General features: G+C 44.4%; 1 protein-coding gene across 1 annotated transcript in view; it reads right to left on the bottom strand.

The window, feature by feature from the left end:
• ATF2 (activating transcription factor 2) overlaps positions 1-20994 on the bottom strand; it is an 85353-nt gene that overhangs the window by 51137 nt on the left and 13222 nt on the right. Inside the window, exons 4-8 of the mRNA XM_044303583.1 lie at positions 20360-20478; positions 18552-18680; positions 16877-17052; positions 14948-15062; positions 7762-7848 (exon numbers count right to left, since the gene is read on the bottom strand). Of these exons, the coding sequence (XP_044159518.1) occupies positions 7762-7848; positions 14948-15062; positions 16877-17052; positions 18552-18680; positions 20360-20478 (626 nt within the window). The remainder of the gene's footprint in view (positions 1-7761; positions 7849-14947; positions 15063-16876; positions 17053-18551; positions 18681-20359; positions 20479-20994) is intronic.

The following is a 20994-nucleotide window of genomic DNA, read 5'->3' as shown; positions in this document are numbered from 1 at the left end:
TTTTCCATTGATTCTTGTGGAACACCTAAAGGGTAAACAAAGTTTGTAAAATCCGTTTTGAATACCTTGAGGGGTGTCGTTTCTAAAATGGGGTCACTTTTTTGGATTTTTTTTACTCTAGGGGTGCATCAGGGGGGCTTCAAATGGGACATGGCAGCTTAAAATTATCCCAGTGAAATCTGCTTTCCAAAAAACCATATGGCGTTCCTTTCCTTCTGCGCAATGCCGTGTGCCCGTACAGCAGTTTACAACCACATATGGGGTGTTTCTGTAAGCTACAGAATCAGGGCCATAAATATTGAGTTTTGTTTGGCTGTTAACCCTTCCTTTGTAACTGGAAAAAAAATATTAAAATGGAAAATCTGCCAAAAAAGTGAAATTTTGAAATGTAATCTTTATTTTCCATTAATTCTCGTGGAACACATAAAGGGTCACAAAGTTTGTAAAATCAGTTTTGTATACCTTGAGGGGTGTAGTTTCTAAAATGGGGTCACTTTCGGGTGGTTTCTATTATGTAAGCCTCACAAAGTGACTTCAGACCTGAACTGGTCCTGAAAAAGTGGGTTTTAGAAATTTTCAGAAAAATTTCAAGATTTGCTTCTAAACTTCTAAGCCTTCTAACGTCCCCAAAAAATAAAATGGCATTCACACAATGATCCAAACATGAAGTAGACATATGGGGAATGTAAAGTAATAACAATTTTTGGAGGTATTACTATTATAAAAGTGGAGAAATAGAAATTTGGAAATTAGCAAATTTTTCCAAATTGTTGGTAAATTTAGAATTTTTTTATAAATAAAATTATTATTTTTTGGACTCAATTTTACCACTGTCATGAAGTACAGTACGTGACGAGAAAACAATCTCAGAATGGCCTGGATAAGTAAAAGCATTTTAAAGTTATCACCACATAAAGTGACACACGTCAGATTTGCAAAAAATGGCCTGGTCCTTAAGGCCTCATGCACACGACAGTTTTTTTTCACGGTCCGCAAAAATGGGGTCCGTGGGTCCGTGATCCGTGACCGTTTTTTCGTCCGTGGGTCTTCCTTGATTTTTGGAGGATCCACGGACATGGATCGTGCGGAGCCAAACGGATCCGTCCTGAATTACAATGCAAGTCAATAGGGACGGATCCGTTTGACGTTGACACAATATGGTGCAATTGCAAACGGATCCGTCCCCATTGACTTTCAATGTAAAGTCAGGAGTCCCTTACTTTCACACTTGCGTTCATATAATGCAGACGGTGGCTCCGTTCAGAGCGGATCCGTCTGCATTATATTGTTAAAACATTTCTAAGTGTGAAAGTAGCCTCAGACGGATCCGTCCAGACTTTACATTGAAAGTCAATGGGGGACGGATCCGTTTGAAAATTGAGCCACAGTGTGTCATCTTCAAACGGATCCGTCCCCATTGACTTACATTGTAAGTCTGGACGGATCCGCTTGCCTCCGCACGGCCAGGCGGACACCCGAACATAACTTGAAGCGTCCCCATCACCATGGGAACGCCTCTATGTTAGAATATACTGTCGGATATGAGCTACATCGTCAAACTCATTTCCGACAGTATATTCTAACACAGAGGCGTTCCCATGGTGATGGGGACGCTTCAGGTTAGAATATACTGAAAACCTGTGTACATGACTGCCCCCTGCTGCCTGGCAGCACCCGATCTTAGGGCCGTGATCAGCACAATTAACTCCTCAGGTGCCGCACTATCATATCCCCCAGAGATCAGGGCTGCCAGGCAGCAGGGGGCAGACCCCCCCCCCTCCCCAGTTTGAATATCGTTGGTGGCACAGTGTGCGCCCACCATCGGGCCCCCCCCTTCCTCCCTCTATTGTTATAAATCGTTGGTGGCACAGTGTGCGCCCACCATCGCCCCCCCCCTCCCTCCCTCTATTGTAATAAATCGTTGGTGGCACAGTGTGCGCCCACCATCGCCCCCCCTCTCTCTATAGCAGTAACAACATTGGTGGCAGTGTGCGGCCTCCCATCTCCCCCCCCCGATCATTGGTGGCAGCGTAGTTCCGATCGGAGTCCCAGTTTAATCGCTGGGGCTCCGATCGGTAACCATGGCAACCAGGAAGCTACTGCAGCCCTGGTTGCCATGGTTACTTAGCAATAGTACAATTGTAGAAGATTCATACTTACCTGCTTGCTGCTGCGATGTCTGTGAACGGCCGGGAGCTCCTCCTACTGGTAAGTGACAGTTTTTTAGCAATGCGCCGCACAGACCTTTCACTTACCAGTAGGTGGAGCTCCCGGCCGGACACAGACATCGCAGCAGCAAGCAGGTAACTATGAATCTTCTACTATTGTACTATTGCTAAGTAACCATGGCAACCAGGGCTGCAGTAGCGTCCTGGTTGCCATGGTTACCGATCGGAGCCCCAGCGATTAAACTGGGACTCCGATCGGAACCACGCTGCCACCAATGATCGGGGGGGGGGAGATGGGAGGCCGCACACTGCCACCAATGTTGTTACTGCTATAGAGAGAGGGGGGCCGATGGTGGGCGCACACTGTGCCACCAACGATTTATTACAATAGAGGGAGGGAGGAGGGGGGCGATGGTGGGCGCACACTGTGCCACCAACGATTTATAACAATAGAGGGAGGGAGGGGGGGGCGATGGTGGGCGCACACTGTGCCACCAACGATTTCTAACAATAGAGGGAGGAAGGGGGGGCCCGATGGGGGGCGCACACTGTGCCACCAACGATATTCAAACTGGGGAGGGGGGGGGGGTCTGCCCCCTGCTGCCTGGCAGCCCTGATCTCTTACAGGGGAATATGATAGTACAATTAACCCCTTTAGGTGCCGCACCTGAAGGGGTTAATTGTGCTATCATATCCCCCTGTAAGAGATCGGGTGCTGCCAGGCAGCAGGGGGCAGTCTTGTACAAAGTCTGTAGTGTATTCTAACTAGAAGCGTCCCCATCACCATGGGAACGCTTCTGTGTTAGAATATACTGTCGGATATGAGTTTTCACGAAGTGAAAACTTAGATCAGAAAAAGCTTTTATGCAGACGGATCTTCGGATCCGTCTGTATGAAAGCAACCTACGGCCACGGATCACGGACACGGATGCCAATCTTGTGTGCATCCGTGTTCTTTCACGGACCCATTGACTTGAATGGGGCCGTGAACCGTTGTCCGTCAAAAAAATAGGACAGGTCATATTTTTTTGACGGACAGGATACACGGATCACGGCCTCGGCTGCAAAACGGTGCATTTTCCGATTTTTCCACGGACCCATTGAAAGTCAATGGGTCCGCGAAAAAAAACGGAAAACGGCACAACGGCCACGGATGCACACAACGGTCGTGTGCATGAGGCCTAAGGGGAAAATGAGCCCGGTCATCAAGGGGTTAAGTGCGGAAAATTGGCTTCTATCTCACAGTTTTGTTTTTTTGCCTTTATCTGGATCAACTTGCAGGATGACAGGCCGAACTGGATGGACAAATGTCTTTTTTCGGCCTTATGTACTATGTTACTATGTATTTCCCACAAAACTACATATCAATCTGCTCATCTCCCCCTGCTCTACAACCTGGTCGCACTGCATTTTCATGGTGAAAGGTTCCCTTTAAGTCTACCTGGCCAAAAGCATACATAATCTATGGCATATGATTAGATCGTGGTACCAACTTACCTTAGGTTCATGCACAAGAGAATATGCGTGCCGCCTAGATAAAACAGCGCAGCATTGATATAATCTCTTTATGCACATATTTTGGGGAGAACAATTCATCTCAAACTGAATGTACAGTTGACAAGGGAGAAGAAGACATGTCTCTGTGACCAATAAGGTAATGCATTATATTAGGCCTTTATAGCCACGTTTGGTCATGTGACTGTCACGTTAAAGAGGACCATCCTAAGTGTTTCCGTATGGGGATAAAATGTCAGCAAAAATTGCAAGAATTCTGACATGATTGGGTCGTGGTGCAATTGCCATGGTTTTGCAGTGTGGTTGCAGTAACTTGTGATTTTACTGCAACCAGTAGTCAGTGCTCGGCCCTAAGCTTAAAGGGTTTGTCCCACTAAAAATATTCTACAATTTTCAAACCAACACCTGGATCTGAATACTTTTGTGATTGCATGTAATTAAAAATGTTGCATAACTACTGAGTTATTTAATAAAATGTGTATAGCGCCACCTGCTGTTTGTTCTTTTTCCTATTTCTTTGTCCTGCTTACTGAAAAGGCTGCACATGTTCAGTTTCATCCTTCAACTTCCTCCTGAGCTGTGATAGGGAGAGAGCTGCAGCAGAATGGACACGCCTCCTGAGCTATAATAGGGAGGGAGCAGGACACGCCCCCTTAGATGCAGCAGAAAAGAGATTCCCCTTGAGCTGTCAGCTTGATATAAATCTAGCAGAGCAATGAATGAGGACAACTCTGGATCCATGGGAGGTCCAGGGCTGGTTCTAGCTTTGTTAGAAAGAGATTGCCATGTACTATATGATGTCTGATTTTCATGTTTTACATTAATCATGGGAAAAGCCCTTTCAGGTCAAATTCTACTATACGTAGCTGCCCATATAATCTATGATGCTACAGACATCAGTCAAATCCTCCAATGTCCACAACTGTCCGTGCTCAAACTCAGGGAGATCTACCCAAATCTCAGGTTATTTCTGGCTCCACGGCAGCCTGTCTGTGTCATGGACAGATGATCACATACACAGACCACATTTTGCTGTACTTGCTTTACAGCAGCACATACCTGTCACATCCAGGTGACGTCTCCTCGGATGTAGATCTTCTCCATTTGGTCCGGACAACTTCTCTCAGCCTCCTCATCTCTGCAGAGTGTGACACTCTGACATCTTAGCTTCCTTACATTACTATCATCATCCCCCAACCTGGAGTCCCAACAGTGTTATCCTGCTGCTAGCTGTGCCCCCAATACCCCCAGATACTACCCTGAAGAAAAATTAGTGCCGCAATAGTAATACTGCCCCCTACGAGTGCCCCCATTAGTAGAAGAGCCCTCCAGTATTAATAATGCCCTCACAGAGCGCCCAGTACAAATAAGGCCCCCCCCTATTGTTCCCCAAGTGGTAATAAAGCTCTCTACAGACCCCTCAGTAGTAATAAGGCCCCCCCATAGTACTCTTAGCAGAAATAAGGTGGATCTATAAGTCCCTCCTATAGAGCCCTCAGTAGTAATAAGAACGCCTAATGTCCCCTGGATTTGCAGTGCCACCTGTTGTTATATTCCTGCCTCCACCATTCAGCCCCATGTAAATAACATCACACCATCTCTCCTGCCCCCTCCAACATACAGTCCCGTGTAAATAACACTATTTCCCTCCCTCCGCCATACAGTCCCATGTAAATAACATCACACCATCTCTCCAGCCCCCTCCAATATACAGTCCCATGTAAATAATATCCCTCTCTATCTACAGCCCCCTCCAAAATACAGTCCCATGTAAATAACATCACCTCCTCCCCAGCCGCCTTCAACATACAGTCCCAAGTAAATATCACCCCCTCCCCAGATGCCTTCAACATGCCTTCCCATGTAAACATCACCCCCTCAACATTCAGTCCCATGTAAATAACATAAGTCCCCCCCACCAGCCACCTTCAACATACAGTTCCACGTAAACAACATCGCCCCCCTGAACATTCAGTCCCATTTAAATAACATCACTCCCTCCCTCAGACCCCTGTAACATTCAGTCCCATGTAAATAACATCAGTCCCTCCCACAGCCGCTATCAACATACAGTCCCGTGTAAATAACATCACTGCCTCCCCCAGCCCCCTTCGACATACAGTCCCATGTAAATAACATCACTCCCTCCCACAGCCGCCTCCAACATACTGTCCGATGTAAAAAACATTCCCCTGCCCAAGCCCCCTCCAACATACAGTCCCATGTAAATAACATTATCCCCTACCACAGCAGCCTTCAACATACAGTCCCATGTAAATAACATCACCCTGCCCCAGCCCCCTCCAACATAAGTCCTATGTAAATAACATCACTCCCTTCTACAGCCACTATCAACATACAGTCCCATGTAAATAACATGACCCTCTCCCCAGCCACCTACAACACACAGTTCCATGTAAATAACATCCCTCCCTTTAGCCCTAACATACAGTCCCAGTTAAATAACCACAACTCCCAGCATTGCTCTGCCTCTCCCTTTACTTACCTCTCCTGATGTAGCAGACATCACCTCAGCTTCTTCCCCTCTTCTCTGCCGCCCTCTCCTGCACTGGTCACATAATGGTAACATCATCGCAGGTCCTTCTCAACCAATGATTGTTTTACTGGTCACATGACCTGTGATGCCAGCCACAGGTCCTTCAGCTCTTCCACCGCATTAGGTTCAATTGTATTGCCATCCTGTGGATGGCAATACAGTTATATCTAGCAGGCAGGCAGGACATTCGGGCCTGGGACAAAACATCAGGGGCCCAGACCACAAATGTTTTAACCTAGCAACGCCCCTGAATTACACAGTCCAAAAACCAGACACAACAGTGTGCCAGCCTGCCAGTGTAAATGTCTGCACCTCTGCCAGTGCCACCATCTTGCTGTTTTGGACACTCTGGCTTATGCAAGAAACATTTGCAAATATGATGAGAAAACAAACCAACATGTCCTTATAAGGCCTCATGCACACGACCGTATGTGTTTTGCGGTCCGCAAATTGCGGATGACGTTCCGTATGGCATCTGTTTTTTTTGCGGATCCATTGTAATAATGCCTATCCTTGTCCGCAAACTAGAAAAAAATAAGACATGCACAGTTTTTTTTTGCGGAGCAACGGAACGGACATACTGATGCGGACAGCACATGGTGTGCTGTCCGCATTTTTTGCGGACCCATTAAAATGAATGGGTCCACATTCTATCCGCCAAAAAAACGGAACGGAAACTAAATACGGTCGTGTGCATGAGGCCTGAGAAGCCGAATCCAGAGATCTCTCTGTAAGTCTAACAGGACAGATATTTACCCTGATATAAGAGTTTTCAAAGTGAAAACTGGTGTTCAGTGAGTTGAAGGGTATGATAAGGGCTAATGTTCATACAAAATACCCTTTTATCCTTTAAAACGTCAACTGGGTTTCTGGGTCTTTTATACAGGATAGGCCACCAATATCAGACTAGAGGGGGTCTGATACCCAGCACCCCTGCTGATTAGCTGTTTTGGTGTAGCTCCACCGTGGGCAATAGGCGCCATAACTACGCGGCTTCATCCCCTGTGTAGTGGACAGAGCTGGTTATTGCAGCACTGCTCCTGTTCAATGGGTGTGAAGCTACAGTAACCAGCTCTGTCCACTACACAATAGGTGGTGCTGTGCAGTTCTAGTGCTACTCCCGAACAGCTGAGTGGCAGTGGTGACGGGTCGGCATCACTGTCCTCAGCAATAGACACGCTGCGGCAGGAGGACCAGACCAACGCCAGAGAGAATGGCACTGAAGAAAGAGGTGAGTATGGGACAATTTTCTATTCTGGGCTACTGCAGGGTTGAGATTTTTGATTATCTTGGACAACCCCTTTAATAAACCTCTTGCCTGAAAGTTGCATTATACCGAGACCTTATTATATCGAGGTGTACGCGCTTACTTGCACTTCCATACCGCTATTCTGCTCCATGTTCAAAGAGGTCTATGAGAATCCACGGACTCATTGTATGGACATAAAACGCACACATCTCAATACAGGCAGTCCCCAAAATCTCAGCATACATAGGAAAAATACAGTATACAACAGTTACCAGTTTTGCCTCTGACTGAACAGGTGGTGGAGATGGAGGGCCTGGAATCCCTGGGATCGTAGGCACCACGGTGACGGGTCGGACAATCTATAAAACAGCAGAACATTGAAAAATGAAAAAAATAATCTACAACATTTAGATTTTATTACACAGGCAGCTAATGTTCTAGAGGTTCTTGCAACTTTAAAGCGCAAGTCAGGCCACTCAAAAATCCCTATTAGAACAACCCATTTCCATGTGGGCATATGTCTATCAGAGAAGGGGAGGTCCCCCACATGGGACCGCCTTCTAGTAATCCAGATCAGTAACCTGCTACAATAGGCCACTCCCATTCTGGAGGGTTTAATATGTTGTATTACATGTTCACTCATTTATTTGAATGGGTACTGTGCAATACTAGGTATCCCCACAGCAGCAAGGTTTAACCCTAGTGGGTCTGCATTAAGAAAAGAGATGGTCCTGATAGGACGACCCCCTTAAAAGGAAAAAAAAAGGAAAAAAAAAACACTGCCTTTAAATAACAATTTTAAGACACCACAGTTATACTCATCGGGTTGAGCAAATGTCGTAATGTACTCATCTTACACCGATATCGAAGTGCACATCCTTCTCCATTTATATCTAAAGCTAAATTTTGAATTCGCTTGGCTTCCTGTTATCTCAGCAATGGTGGCAACAAGGCATTCAAGTGCAGAGAGGAGCTAAACTGAAGTCTGTTTCCAATGGCAACCAAGAGAATTTGGAAAAATTCTGGAAATAAAGGAAATATTCTATCCGTGTTATCCAAGTGTATAGGGGGGCATCATTTTGGGGGTTTGCACTTTAGGTCCTTCATATATATTCTCCATTCCTTGTAAATTCACTTCTGGTTATGGCTAAAAAAAATGCATGTATGATTCCGGCCAAACACTCCAACTTAAGGAGCTGTCCCATCTTGTACATTGGGGGCATAATGGCATATCGCTTCGAAATGAAGGGGAAGTACACTGCCACTGCTCCATTGACTTCTATGGGGCTTACAGAAAAACTGAGCCAGAGCTCAGCCATTTTTCGGCAGTCCCATAGAAATGAATGGAGGGGGGCTGCACATGCATTTTGTGGGCTCCGTTCTAAGGATAGGTGCAGGTTCCAGAGGTGGGATCCGCACCTATCAGACATTGGGGGCATATCCTAGCGATATGCCCCCAATGACCAAGATAGAACAACCCCAGTAAGGTCTTTCAGAGAGAACTATTTTGGTCAGGCTTTACAGAGTTTAATGGGTGTACACAGCCTGTAACTCCTACTAATTCAGAGACAAGCCTAATGATATGCTTCAAATGCTACCTATATTAATATGGCTCGATATGGAAAGTAGAAATTAAACATATTCAACATTTATTAAAGTGTAGCTCCGCCTAATGATACCGTATTTTCGGTGGACTCTACATGGCAGCCTGTTACTGACCTCTGGCTGCTGGGGTGGCACAGTATATGGTAGGTATACGAGTATGTTATGTATACTATATTGACCACAGTGTATAAAATCATGGAAAGTGCCTGGTGCCCCTGTCATCAACAAGTATTCCAAGTCACTGATGGTAAAGTGGTGATTTTGTAAATGGCGTCATTTTATGACACTGTGCAGAATCATATTTACAGTGGATATAAAAAGTCTACACACCCCTGTTAAAATGTCAGGTTTCTGTGATGTAAAAAAATGAGACAAAGATAAATCATTTCAGAACTTTTTCCACCTTTAATGTGACCTATAAACTGTACCACTCAATTGAAAAACAAACTGAAATCTTTTAGGTGGAGGGAAGAAAACAAAAAAAACTAAAATAATGTGGTTGCATAAGTGTGCGCACCCTCTTATAACTGGGGATGTAGCTGTGTTCAGAATTAAGCAATCACATTCAAAATCATGTTAAATAGGAGTCAGCGTACACCGGCCATCATTTAAAGTGCCTCTGATTAACCCCAAATAAAGTTCAGCTGCTCTAGTTGGTCTTTCCTGAAATTTGAGGGATCTCCTTGTTAGAAGGTATCAGTCAGGAGAAGGGTACAAAAGAATTTCCAAGGCATTAGATATACCATGGAACACAGTGAAGACAGTCATCATCAAGTGGAGAAAATATGGCACAACAGTGACATTACCAAGAACTGGACGTCCCTCCAAAACTGATGAAAAGACGAGAAGAAAACTGGTCTGGGAGGCGACCAAGAGGCCTACAGCAACATTCAAGGAGCTGCAGGAATATCTGGCAAGTACTGACTGTGTGGTACATAAGACAACAATCTCCCGTATTCTTCATATGTCTGGGCTATGGGGTAGAGTGGCAAGACGAAAGCCTTTTCTTACGAAGAAAAACATCCAAACACACATTTTGCAATAACACGTCGTAAAGGGAGTCTGTCACCACATTTTAGCATGTTAGACCGTTAAAATAGGGTTATGTGATCCAGCCAGAACATAAAAACGGTACCTTTGTGGTAGAAAACGGACTTTTCAATTTGCAGAAAACGAACTTATAAGATTATCTTCTGAGCCCTCTCAAGTGCCCAGGGCGGTCTCTCAATCCTCGGAGCCCCAGGCAGGCACCTCCTAAACGGCTCATAACCCCGCCCTCCGTGCGCCTCTGCCCACCCGTTTACTCCCCTCCCCTGTCCCTTTCCACTGCGGCTGTGCGGTACAAGTCGTAGCGGGCGCATGCGCAATGCGATGCCCGCTCCTGGCAGGGCATCGCAATACCTATTGCTCATGCGCCCGCTACGATTTGGACCGCACAGCCGCAGTGGAAAGGGACAGGGGAGGGGAGTAAACGGGCGGGCAGAGGCGCACGGAGGGCGGAGTTATCAGCCGTTTAGGAGGTGCCTGCCTGGGGCTCCGAGGATTGAGAGACCGCCCTGGGCACTTGAGAGGGCTCAGAAGATAATCTTATAAGTTCGTTTTCTGCAAATTGAAAAGTCCGTTTTCTACCACAAAGGTACCGTTTTTATGTTCTGGCTGGATCACATAACCCTATTTTAACGGTCTAACATGCTAAAATGTGGTGACAGACTCCCTTTAAGTCTCCCAAAAGCATGTGGAAAAAGGTGTTATGGTCTGATGAAACCAAGGTTGAACTTTTTGGCCATAATTCCAAAATATATTTTTGGGAAAAAACAACACTGCACATCACCAAAAGAACACCATACCCACAGCGAAGCATGGTGGTGGCAGCATCATGCCAAGGGGCTGTTTGTCTTCAGCTGGAACTGGGGCCTTAGTTAAGCTAGAGGGAATCATGAACAGTTCCAAATACCAGTCAATATTGGCACAAAACCTTCAGGCTTCTGCTAGAAAGCTGAACATAAAGAGTAACTTCATCTTTCAGCATAACAACGACCCAAAGCATTCATCCAAATCAACAAAGGAATGGCTTCACCAGAAGAAGATTAAAGTTTTGGAATGGCACAGCCAGAGCCCAGACCTGAATCCGATAGAAAATCTGTGGGGTGATCTGAAGAGGGCTGTGCACAGGAGATGCCTTCGCAATCTGACAGATGTGGAGTGTTTTTGTAAATAAGAGTGGGCAAAATGTGCCAAGTCAAAATGTGCCATGCTGATAGACTCATACCCCAAAAGACTGAGTGCTGTAATAAAATCAAAAGGTGCTTCAAGAAAGTATTATTTTAAGGGTGTGCACACTTATGCAACCATATTATTTTATTTTTATATTTTTTCTTCCCTCCACCTAAAACATTTCAGTTTGTTTTTCAATTGAGTGGTACAGTTTATAGGTGACATTAACGGTGGAAAAAGTCTCATTTTTTTACATCACAGAAACCTGACATTTTAACAGGGGTGTGTAGACTTTTTAAATCCACTGTATCTGATGAGTTCTACCTTAAAGCGGTTGTCCACCTTTCTTGTACTTTTTTTTTTTTTTAGAACCCCTTCCTCAACGTGATCAGACCTGCAGTGGTGAACATACTTACCTGATCCCCACCGTTGGTTTCCAGCTTCATCGCCCCACCTTGTGCTTCTCTGGTCCGGTAGCTACCCATATCAACATCCTGTTTCATGTGGTTCACATGACCGCTGAAGTCAATGACTGGCTGCAGCGGTCACGTAACAGCGGGAATCAGTTAGTATGCCCACCATGAGGGTCCAGCCACACTCGGGGTGTGGGGATGGGGTCAGAAAAAAGTACAAGAAAGGTCGACAACCCTTTTAAAATTAAAATATGTTCAATCTGAAAAAATATACCAATAATCAGATCATTATTAAAGTTATTTGGGCAAAATACTATCTTCAGTTCCATTTTAAAGCAAAAATGCAGGGACTGGCCACTAGAGGGCGATCTTTACAATGAAAATCTGAAACGCAATTACAAGGGAACTCAAACAAACGATACCGGTATATTATATAGATATGTATAGATAGTATATACAAAAAGACAGATCTGCGGGGACTGGATTCAGGACCATCAGTGGTTATAGTCAGTAATATTATATATTGTGGATACTAAATAAATTCTGCTGCTGCAGCATGGAGAAATTAAGGGGTCCTTCTCTATAGGTGCCGGGCAACATAATTGGAAAACACTAGTAAAGGAAATTGTGATCATCTAGTATAGTGCTTATTCACACAACTGTATTTTAATTAAACAGGGCAGAGGATGAACCTGTCCAAGTCATTAGGGCTATTGTGACAACCTTTTTTTTTTTAAACAGAATTTTGTGCCTGATCCGAGACGCTCACTGCAGATCCTATTCTTGTCTATGATTTTGCAGATCAAAATAGACATTTCTATTCATGGGAATGAGAAAAATGGGATGCACACGGGAGCTACTGCTTTTCACGGATCCAGATTTCTAATGGAAAATCGGACCCCCAGTTATCAATATTCTCTTAGGTGTATATTAGCAAAAGTTCAGTTCTGAGCTATGGAAGCTCACTGCAGTGAGTACAAAAGTCACGTGCAGCAACACATATATATATATATATATATATATATATATACACATACATACACAGTCTTTTTAGTAATGATCAGAATTATGTGTTTTTACAGGGAAGAACAGAACTCGCTGGATTCAGGGTAAAAGGCCCCGGTTCTGCTGTAGTATCCAAACCTCTGATCAAAGTGACCGAGGGGACTGCCGCAGTACTAGGACATTATCACCAGTCACCACAGTTTTCCAGTTCTCGGTTTTCAGCCAGTACAAAAATGTGACAACCCGTCAGCTGTTGCAGTGGCCACACACACTGGGTCACATCCTGTATGATCCCCAGCCATGTCTGCCACCCCCCCCATATGTAGAGCTGCTCGCTCGTCAGTATTCCAGAGCGGAAGAGATGCTTGTGTTTGAATGTCGCCCTCTCTACTGTGGTTTATGGGGATGTGAAACATTTGGCTGTTTTTGTAACTCTCGTAAACTACAGCAGACATAGGCTTGTGTATTAACCCTACACTCTTTCCCTGGAGTGCCAAATGAGGCAGCAGGGGACCCCAATCTCCAAATAAGAGCAAGTTTCAGAAATGTAATCCTTTCATCAAATATTTATGGCATATACTGTCGATATATATTATTACGTTTTATTGTGGCCCTTAGGAGTGGTGCTATCTAACAATGTGGCTCTGGGACCAAGAAAGGTCGTGCAACTCTGCATTAGATGAACATTGGGCTGACAATTCCGTCTTGTTTTACAGAACTGTGAAATCGACTTGGCTTGCCCGCCGTGTCACTAGCCCGCCGCATCACTAGCCCCGCCTGGCGCATCACTCCCTTGCACGCCCAACCTGCTGATTTTGGTGGGACAAGATATCCATCTGATGTCTAGGCTGTCCAGATTATCCCCAATGGCAGATGTCGGGAGAAAGAAGGACTGAGCATGTTGGAGTTCAACATACTTTGCTCTCCAGGGAGATAAGCTGCACACTCACCCTCCCAGCAACTATCTAAAGGTGTAAGCCCACCTTGAGGGTGGAGGAGACACATGGAAGTTGCATCAGCCTTACACATGTCACCAACACTGACAGCTACTGCTCATTCTCAGACCTTCTCATGTGCCCCCATGAGTACCAGGAGATAAAGAAAAGCCATTCGGCTATGTACAACCCCCTCCCCGCTGCTATCTCTGAGGCATTTGCCATTTTCAGACAGTTTTTGATGCCATCTTTTAATGCCAGCGTCAGGAGTGGAGCATAAAGTTTTATATCTACTCTTTTTTTTTTTTTCTTCTAAGATCTGCTCTGAATTAAAAAAAAAAAACATTAAAACTGAGTGTGTGCAATGATCCTGGCACTGAGAGAAGGCAGGGTAAGAGCAGAGCCGACACAGCCAAGAGCAGTGCTGTGTGAGGAATAGCAGGGCAGTCATCTACGTGAAGGACTTACACACGTTCTACAGCAGCAAAAGAGTTAGGAATTTTTAATGACGACTATTTGGAATGTTTCTTAAATTTTCAAACTAGAAAGCAATTGAATAATAAAAAAGAAAATTAGCACAAAGGCGTCAATAGCCTTTGCTAGCAGTAAAAGGCAAGGTATACAATAGAAGAAAACTGAAAATTCATATAGTGAAGGTAATCACCAATATAGCGAAGTGATCACCAATTCATATGTTAAGCCACAGAGAGATTTGAAAAACCGAATGCGCACTGAGCACTGAATGCTTGATTCATGGACATCCTGTTAATTAATACCAAGCACAGCGGCTATGCAATGTACGGCGCTGTGCTTGGTGAGCACTGAAAAGGCCGTGGTGCTCACAGGAGCGCCGGTGCCTTCTCAAACAGATGATCGTGGGGGTCCTGGGTGTCGGACCCCCACGATCAGACCGGAGGATAGGTTATCAGTATTTAAATCTCAGAAAACCTATTTAATTCCTGGAAAACCCCTTTAAGCAACTCCAATGAATTATTCCTTGTACCTTTGATGTATTGTGGTATATAATTTCATTTCTGGCATGCCGAGAGAGACGGTTAGCCTTTAACAAAAACTGCTCCATGTCAACCCAAAAGTATATGTACATAATGACATCAACGCAGCAAGAAAGAAAGAAAGAAAGAAGCACTAGAGTCATTTCCGTGGTGCACTTTAAATGGGAATGGCATGGTGTGATGGACACGAGGGAAATGAGAGAAGAATAACGTGAAGACCGTTCTATCTACACAGTAAGACTACAAGGAGAATTCACACACATACAGACTTACTGGGACTGAAGCAGGTATGTGTACATTGGAATTTGTGATTGAGGCAGGAATAGCAACAGGCATGGTTTGTCCATTAGGTAGATGTAACAATAGAGGAAAAGGTGCTGGAACTGGTCTGAGGATAGAAAAAAGCAGGGTGCCAACCTTAAGAAAACAAGTCAACCACAGACTTGGCAATTTAGAAAATTTGGGCATATTAGCCACGATCAGGCGAAATTGAACAGAACATTTGTCAAGTGAAACACACTTAGAAATCGGCTTTATTCCAGAGTTTATCAACCCTTCCCCCGTTATACTCCCCTCGTTGGCACAGACCCTCAGATCCCCTGCTGCCTCAATGCAGACCTTCAGTGTAGCCTGCTGCATTACTTCATTGCCAAGCGGTGACAGCCATAGGCTTCCTAAAAACCTGCACAGTGCCGAGAGTTATTTCCTGTGCAGGTTCCCGGGTGGCCTATAACAACTACTGCTTGGAAGCTGACAGAAGGAGTCGTTTTTAGGAGATGCCAGGGGATCTTTCCATCAGCAATGACCTGGGGGTGCTAAAGCAACTAAACTTCAGGAAAAAGCCGATTTGGCAACTTTTGCCCACAAGTTTACTTTAATAATTCCAAAGATACGAGACGAATACTAATGTTTGTCTACTACAGCAGTTCAACATAATAGTTCAGAAGAAAAGAACATGTTCACAAAACTCTGCAGTCAGATTACTATCTTATCTCTAATTTAGGGGAGCAAGAACGTCATATGGGGTTATTTTTCTACACCTTGAATTTTATGTGAATGCAGCCTTTGAAGGGCTTGTCCCACTAATAAATATTACATTTCAGACACTTTTCATTTGGAATAAAAAAATAAAAAATCTTCAGTGTCATTGCTTTTACATACTTATGGCGCCCTCTACTGTTCTTCTGATTCACTCTCAGAATGTCCACTAGACGTGTCCAATGCTGGTGGCCACACATGCTCAGTAGCTCAGTCCCACCCCTTTTAAAGTACAAACCAGCCAATAAGAATCAGCATGCTAGAAGCGTCTTGTCCTCACCAGCACTGGACACATTAGGCGGCTGTTCTGTCAATGAATCAAAGGGACAGCAGGGGGCGCAATAACAAGTATGTAACAGCAATTTCTCAATTTCAACTGGTTCTGTTTTGCATATTCTATCATTAACCATCTCGTTAAAATAGCCTGAACTTTTGATATTTCCTTGGGACATCATTCCTGATCCTGATAGTTGAACGCCCAGCGGGTCCTGGAAATCCAGGACTATCAGAATTTTGTTTCATAAAATCTTAAAATAAATCAGTGACTTTAGATTTTCCATTTAGATTTTCGACATGCTAAAAATACTGGAGTAAATGTAAGGCTACTTTCACACTTGCGTTCAGAGCGGATCCGTCTGAGACGGATCCGCTCATATAATGCAGACGGTGGATCCGTTCAGAACGGATCCGTCTGCATTATATTGTAAAAAAAATTCTAAGTGTCAAAGTAGCCTCAGACGGATCCGTCCAGACTTTACATTGAAAGTCAATGGGGGACGGATCCGTTTGAAAATTGAGCCATAGTGTGTCATATTCAAACGGATCCGTCCCCATTGACTTACATTGTAAGTCTGGACGGATCCGTTTGCCTCCGCACGGCCAGGCGGACACCCGAACGCCGCAAGCAGCGTTCAGGTGTCCGCCTGCTGAGCGGAGCGGAGGCTGAACGCTGCCAGACTGATGCATTCTGAGCGGATCCGCATCCACTCAGAATGCATTAGGGCTGGACGGAAGCGTTCGGGGCCGCTTGTGAGCCCCTTCAAACGGAACTCACAAGCGGAGCCCCGAACGCTAGTGTGAAAGTAGCCTAACAGTCTATGGTGTCTGTTAACAGTGCCACAGTTTCAGTACTGGGGACGATGGTAGGGCATTGAGGGTACTCACACTATGGGTCTGTTAGAAGGTGGCGCTTGGGTTATTACAGTGCTGGATGTTGGTGAAGGTACCGCTGGTTGAATAATAACACTTGAGTCTGAATTTGTAAGCAGCACGTTAGGAACTTGAAGTGATGGAGGCCGGACTATGGTGGATGTGGGCTGTGCGGTTGGCAATGGCACTTCCTATCAAACAGAGAGGACAATTTAATAGAAGATAAAACGACTGCAGCTTTACAGATCAACAGGGAAAATATCTGGATCATTTAATTTCAACAGAAAACAGATATACAAAGATAATTATCTTTCATCTCATTGGTAGGCAATCACAATAAAAATGGAATTGTCAAGTACCATGTCCCTACCAATCAGTTTGTCCTCCGTTCAATCTTTTACAGCTCTAGTACCTCCGCTGTGGTGGTCCCCACTGGTCCTGCAGCAAATACATTCTGTGCATTCTTCATGTCAATGCTACCTGGTTTCAGCGATGATGCCTGCGTGCAAGGCACATGACCACTGAGACCTTTATTGACTGATATGACATCATCCCTGCAGGAGTGGCTGGAGATTGAATGGGTGAGTATTGTTTTTTTTTCTTATTTTAGGGTCTGGTGCCACAGGCCAAAGTTTGACTGATAACAGGTACCAATCCTAAGTCGATGATATGAAAGAGGATCAGAGCTCAGAAGGAAACCGGACAACACTTGGGGCTTGCCTGAAATAGAAAATAGACCATTACTTACCAAGCAGATCTGGTGTTAAGCGGTGCACTGCCAGTGATACAACGTGTTGTCAATGTGACGTCACCGCTGCAGCTGGGTCAGTAGAGCCCCTCCAGGAAAATCGGACTGGCGGCGTGGGACCTGCTAGGTAACTAATCGTCTATTCTTATTTTGGACACACCCTGAGTGTTGGCAGGTTTCCTGCTTATATTTTAAAGTGTCCAATGCAAAGTGAATGAGGCCGAATGATCGTTATGACAATCATGCGTCGCCCATTCAGTTTGCAAATTGTGAGCAGAGCATTCCCTGTTTATAAAGTGCAATGTTCTCCTGTAAAAACGTTCACCTAAGAAACAAACATTTGCTCTTCTGTTGGACATCAGTGGCACCTTTACATAAAGGAAATTACTGGGAACTTACTGTAAGTTTTTTCGAAGGTTCCCTTGTTTTTGAAAATCACAGACAACCCTTCAAGCAGTTATGAGCACAAATTTTACAGAACCTTGTAGACGATTAACGTGGTTGTGAAGCTGGTAAATACTGAAGACCTATCCTCGAGACAAGTCATCAATATCAGGTCGGCAGGGGTCTGACTCCCGGCGATCATCTATTTTAAGTAGTAGCGGCGCTGGTGCAAGCATTGCTTCTGCTTCAAAATGACCTGCATGTTGTCTCGCTTGCAGAGGCAGTCCAGTTTAATTACAACTGCTCATTCCGTTCAAGTGAATGGGATGATCAGTTGTAATTACACTGCGCCACCTCTGCAAGTGAGAGGACATGCAGGTCATTTTGAAGCGGAAGCAGCGCTTGCACCAGCGCCGCTACTACTTCAAATAGATGATCGCCGGGAGTCAGACCTCTGCTCTTGAGGATAGGTCATCAATATTTGTCCACTGCAAACCCCACTTAAAAGAAAATTGCATGCGTTCAGGTCAAATACTAATAAATCCAAGGCTTTGTAACCTTTTCGTCACTTGTCGTAGACTCTGGATGAGGTAATGGACTGTCCTGATGTGTGGTTTCAACAATAACTGGTTCCTCAATCTTGCTTCTTATAACAGGTGTTACAAGAGGGGAAAGATCCAAAGGCATCTACAACACAGATTGACAAACCTGAAATCTCTTACATACAATTGAGCAATTAAAAAATACAACAACCTGGTGCAGTTACCTGTACGATCTAGCTTGCTCTCTGACACAAAGATTAAATGGGTTTTCTGAGATTTTAACACTGATGACCTATCCTCTGGATAGATCATCAGTATCTGATCAGTGGGGGTCCAACACCCGGGACCACCGCCGATCAGCTGTTTGAGAAGGCACCGGCACTCACAGTAGTGCCACGGCCTTCTCTCAGCTTTTCCTAGACCAGTGTTAACACGTTCATCGGTCACATAGCCCAGGCGCAGCTCAGCTCCATTGAAGTGAAAGGGGCTAAGCTGCGATTCCAAGTACACCCGCTATACAATGTACGGCGCTGTGCTTAGTGAGCTGAGAGAAGACTACAGCACTACTGTGAGCGCTGGTGCGTTCTCAAACGGCTGATAGGCAGGGTTCTAGGTGTCAGATATTGAGGACAGGTCATCAGTACAAAACTCCTGGAAAACCCTTTTAAGCATTACCTAGAATTCCTAGACCTCGGCTAGACTCCATATCCATCTTACCTGCAGCACATCTAACAATGGCCAAGTCATGGAAGATAAATACTAATATACAGTTAGTGATAACAATAGATCATAGTGAATGATCTAATGTACCTTAAAGGGAGTCTGTCAGCAGCTCTGACCATGCTAAACTGCTGGCAGCACTAGCTAGGGGCCAAGGAGGGCAGGACCAATATACTTTTTTGTTGACCTTTCCTTATCAGAAGTAGTGAGAACTTTCATTCTGTCGGGTTCTTTTTTCCTTTCATTCCTTTCCTTCCTTTGGGCCTCTTATTCTTATGTACAGGTGAAACTCAAAAAATTAGAATATCGTGAAAAGTTCATTTATTTCAGTAATGCAACTTAAAAGGTGAAACTGATATATGAGATAGACTCATTACATGCAAAGCGAGATATTTCAAGCCTTTATTTGTTATAATTTGGATGATTACGCCTTACAGCTTATGAAACCCCAAAGTCACAATGTTGAGGTCCCCTTTGCTCAGGGGGTATGGATTAATTAGCTGACGAGAGTGTGACACTTTGAGCCTAGAATATTAAACCTTTTCACAAAATTCTAATTTTAAGCTGCATTAATGCAATTCTTTTTAATTTGCATTACTGAAATAAATGGACTTTTGCACGATATTCTATTTTTCGAGTTTCACCTGTATACTGTTCTGGGGGTGTTTGATTTGTCCAATCCTTATGGTTTCCTAACTGTATAATGTAAGTTTAAAAGTAGCACCATGCCATCTTACTTCAAAAAGCATCTCTATGGTTTTGTGGTTCGAGGCCCTATTAGTTAGAATATGCCCCCCTTGCAGCACACTTAAAATGTTGCTTCAATAGTTGATTCAGTAACTATCTGCCCCCTGCGTGTCTCTACGTCTTTAATTAAAACAATTGTGATTAAAAAAAGGTAAAAACTCCCTACATTCTTTTCTATAGGAGAATTATGCTGCCTATATGAGAAGACATTGATGTGTAAGGACAGACATACTTCCACCAACTGCATCTCCTCTTGTGTAACAGCACAGAACGGTTGAACCAGAGGACACAGCTTTGCGATCTCTCAGATGTCGGTGTGCCCCGGCTCCGAGATACTGGAAGTAATAATTTATGTACCTTCTTAATGTCATCATCCGATGCCTTCTTAAAATCATTTTCAAACGGACTTGCGAGCTCATTAAACAGACCAACTTCTTCACAGTTCTTCAGGAACCGAGTCGGGGTTGGGGTCTGATCTATAAATTAAATGTAACAGAAATAAAGGATTTAAAAACAGCTCTACTTTTGTTGTCTTTGGCTACTTTCACACTTGCAGCAGAGGATTCCGGCAGGCAGTTCCGTCAACGTTGCCGGATCCATCAAAACGAATGCAAACTGATGGCATTTGTGAGACGGATCAGGATCCTGATCCGTATGATAAATGCATTGAAATGCCAGATCCGTCTCTCCGATGTCATCCGGAAAAACGGATCCGGCATTTATTTTTTCCCCCATTTTTTGCAGTCTAAGCATGCGCAGACCGCAATGCCGGATCCATTTTGCCGGAACACTCGGGGCCGGATCTAGCATTAATGCATTTCCGGCAAAACGGATCCGACAAGTGTTCCGGAATTTTGGACGGAGATAAAACCGCAGCATGCTGCGGTATTATCTCCGTCCAGAAAAGTCAAAAAGACTTAAATGAAGACATCCTGATGCATCCTGAACGGATTATTGTCTATTCAGAATGCATTAGGATAAAACTGATTAGT

Source organism: Bufo gargarizans, chromosome 8 (genome assembly GCF_014858855.1).
Source record: "Bufo gargarizans isolate SCDJY-AF-19 chromosome 8, ASM1485885v1, whole genome shotgun sequence".
NCBI classification, from domain to species: Eukaryota; Metazoa; Chordata; class Amphibia; order Anura; family Bufonidae; genus Bufo; species Bufo gargarizans.
The sequence above is the reverse complement of the archived record's forward strand: the minus strand, read 5'-3'. Positions and strand labels throughout refer to the sequence as shown.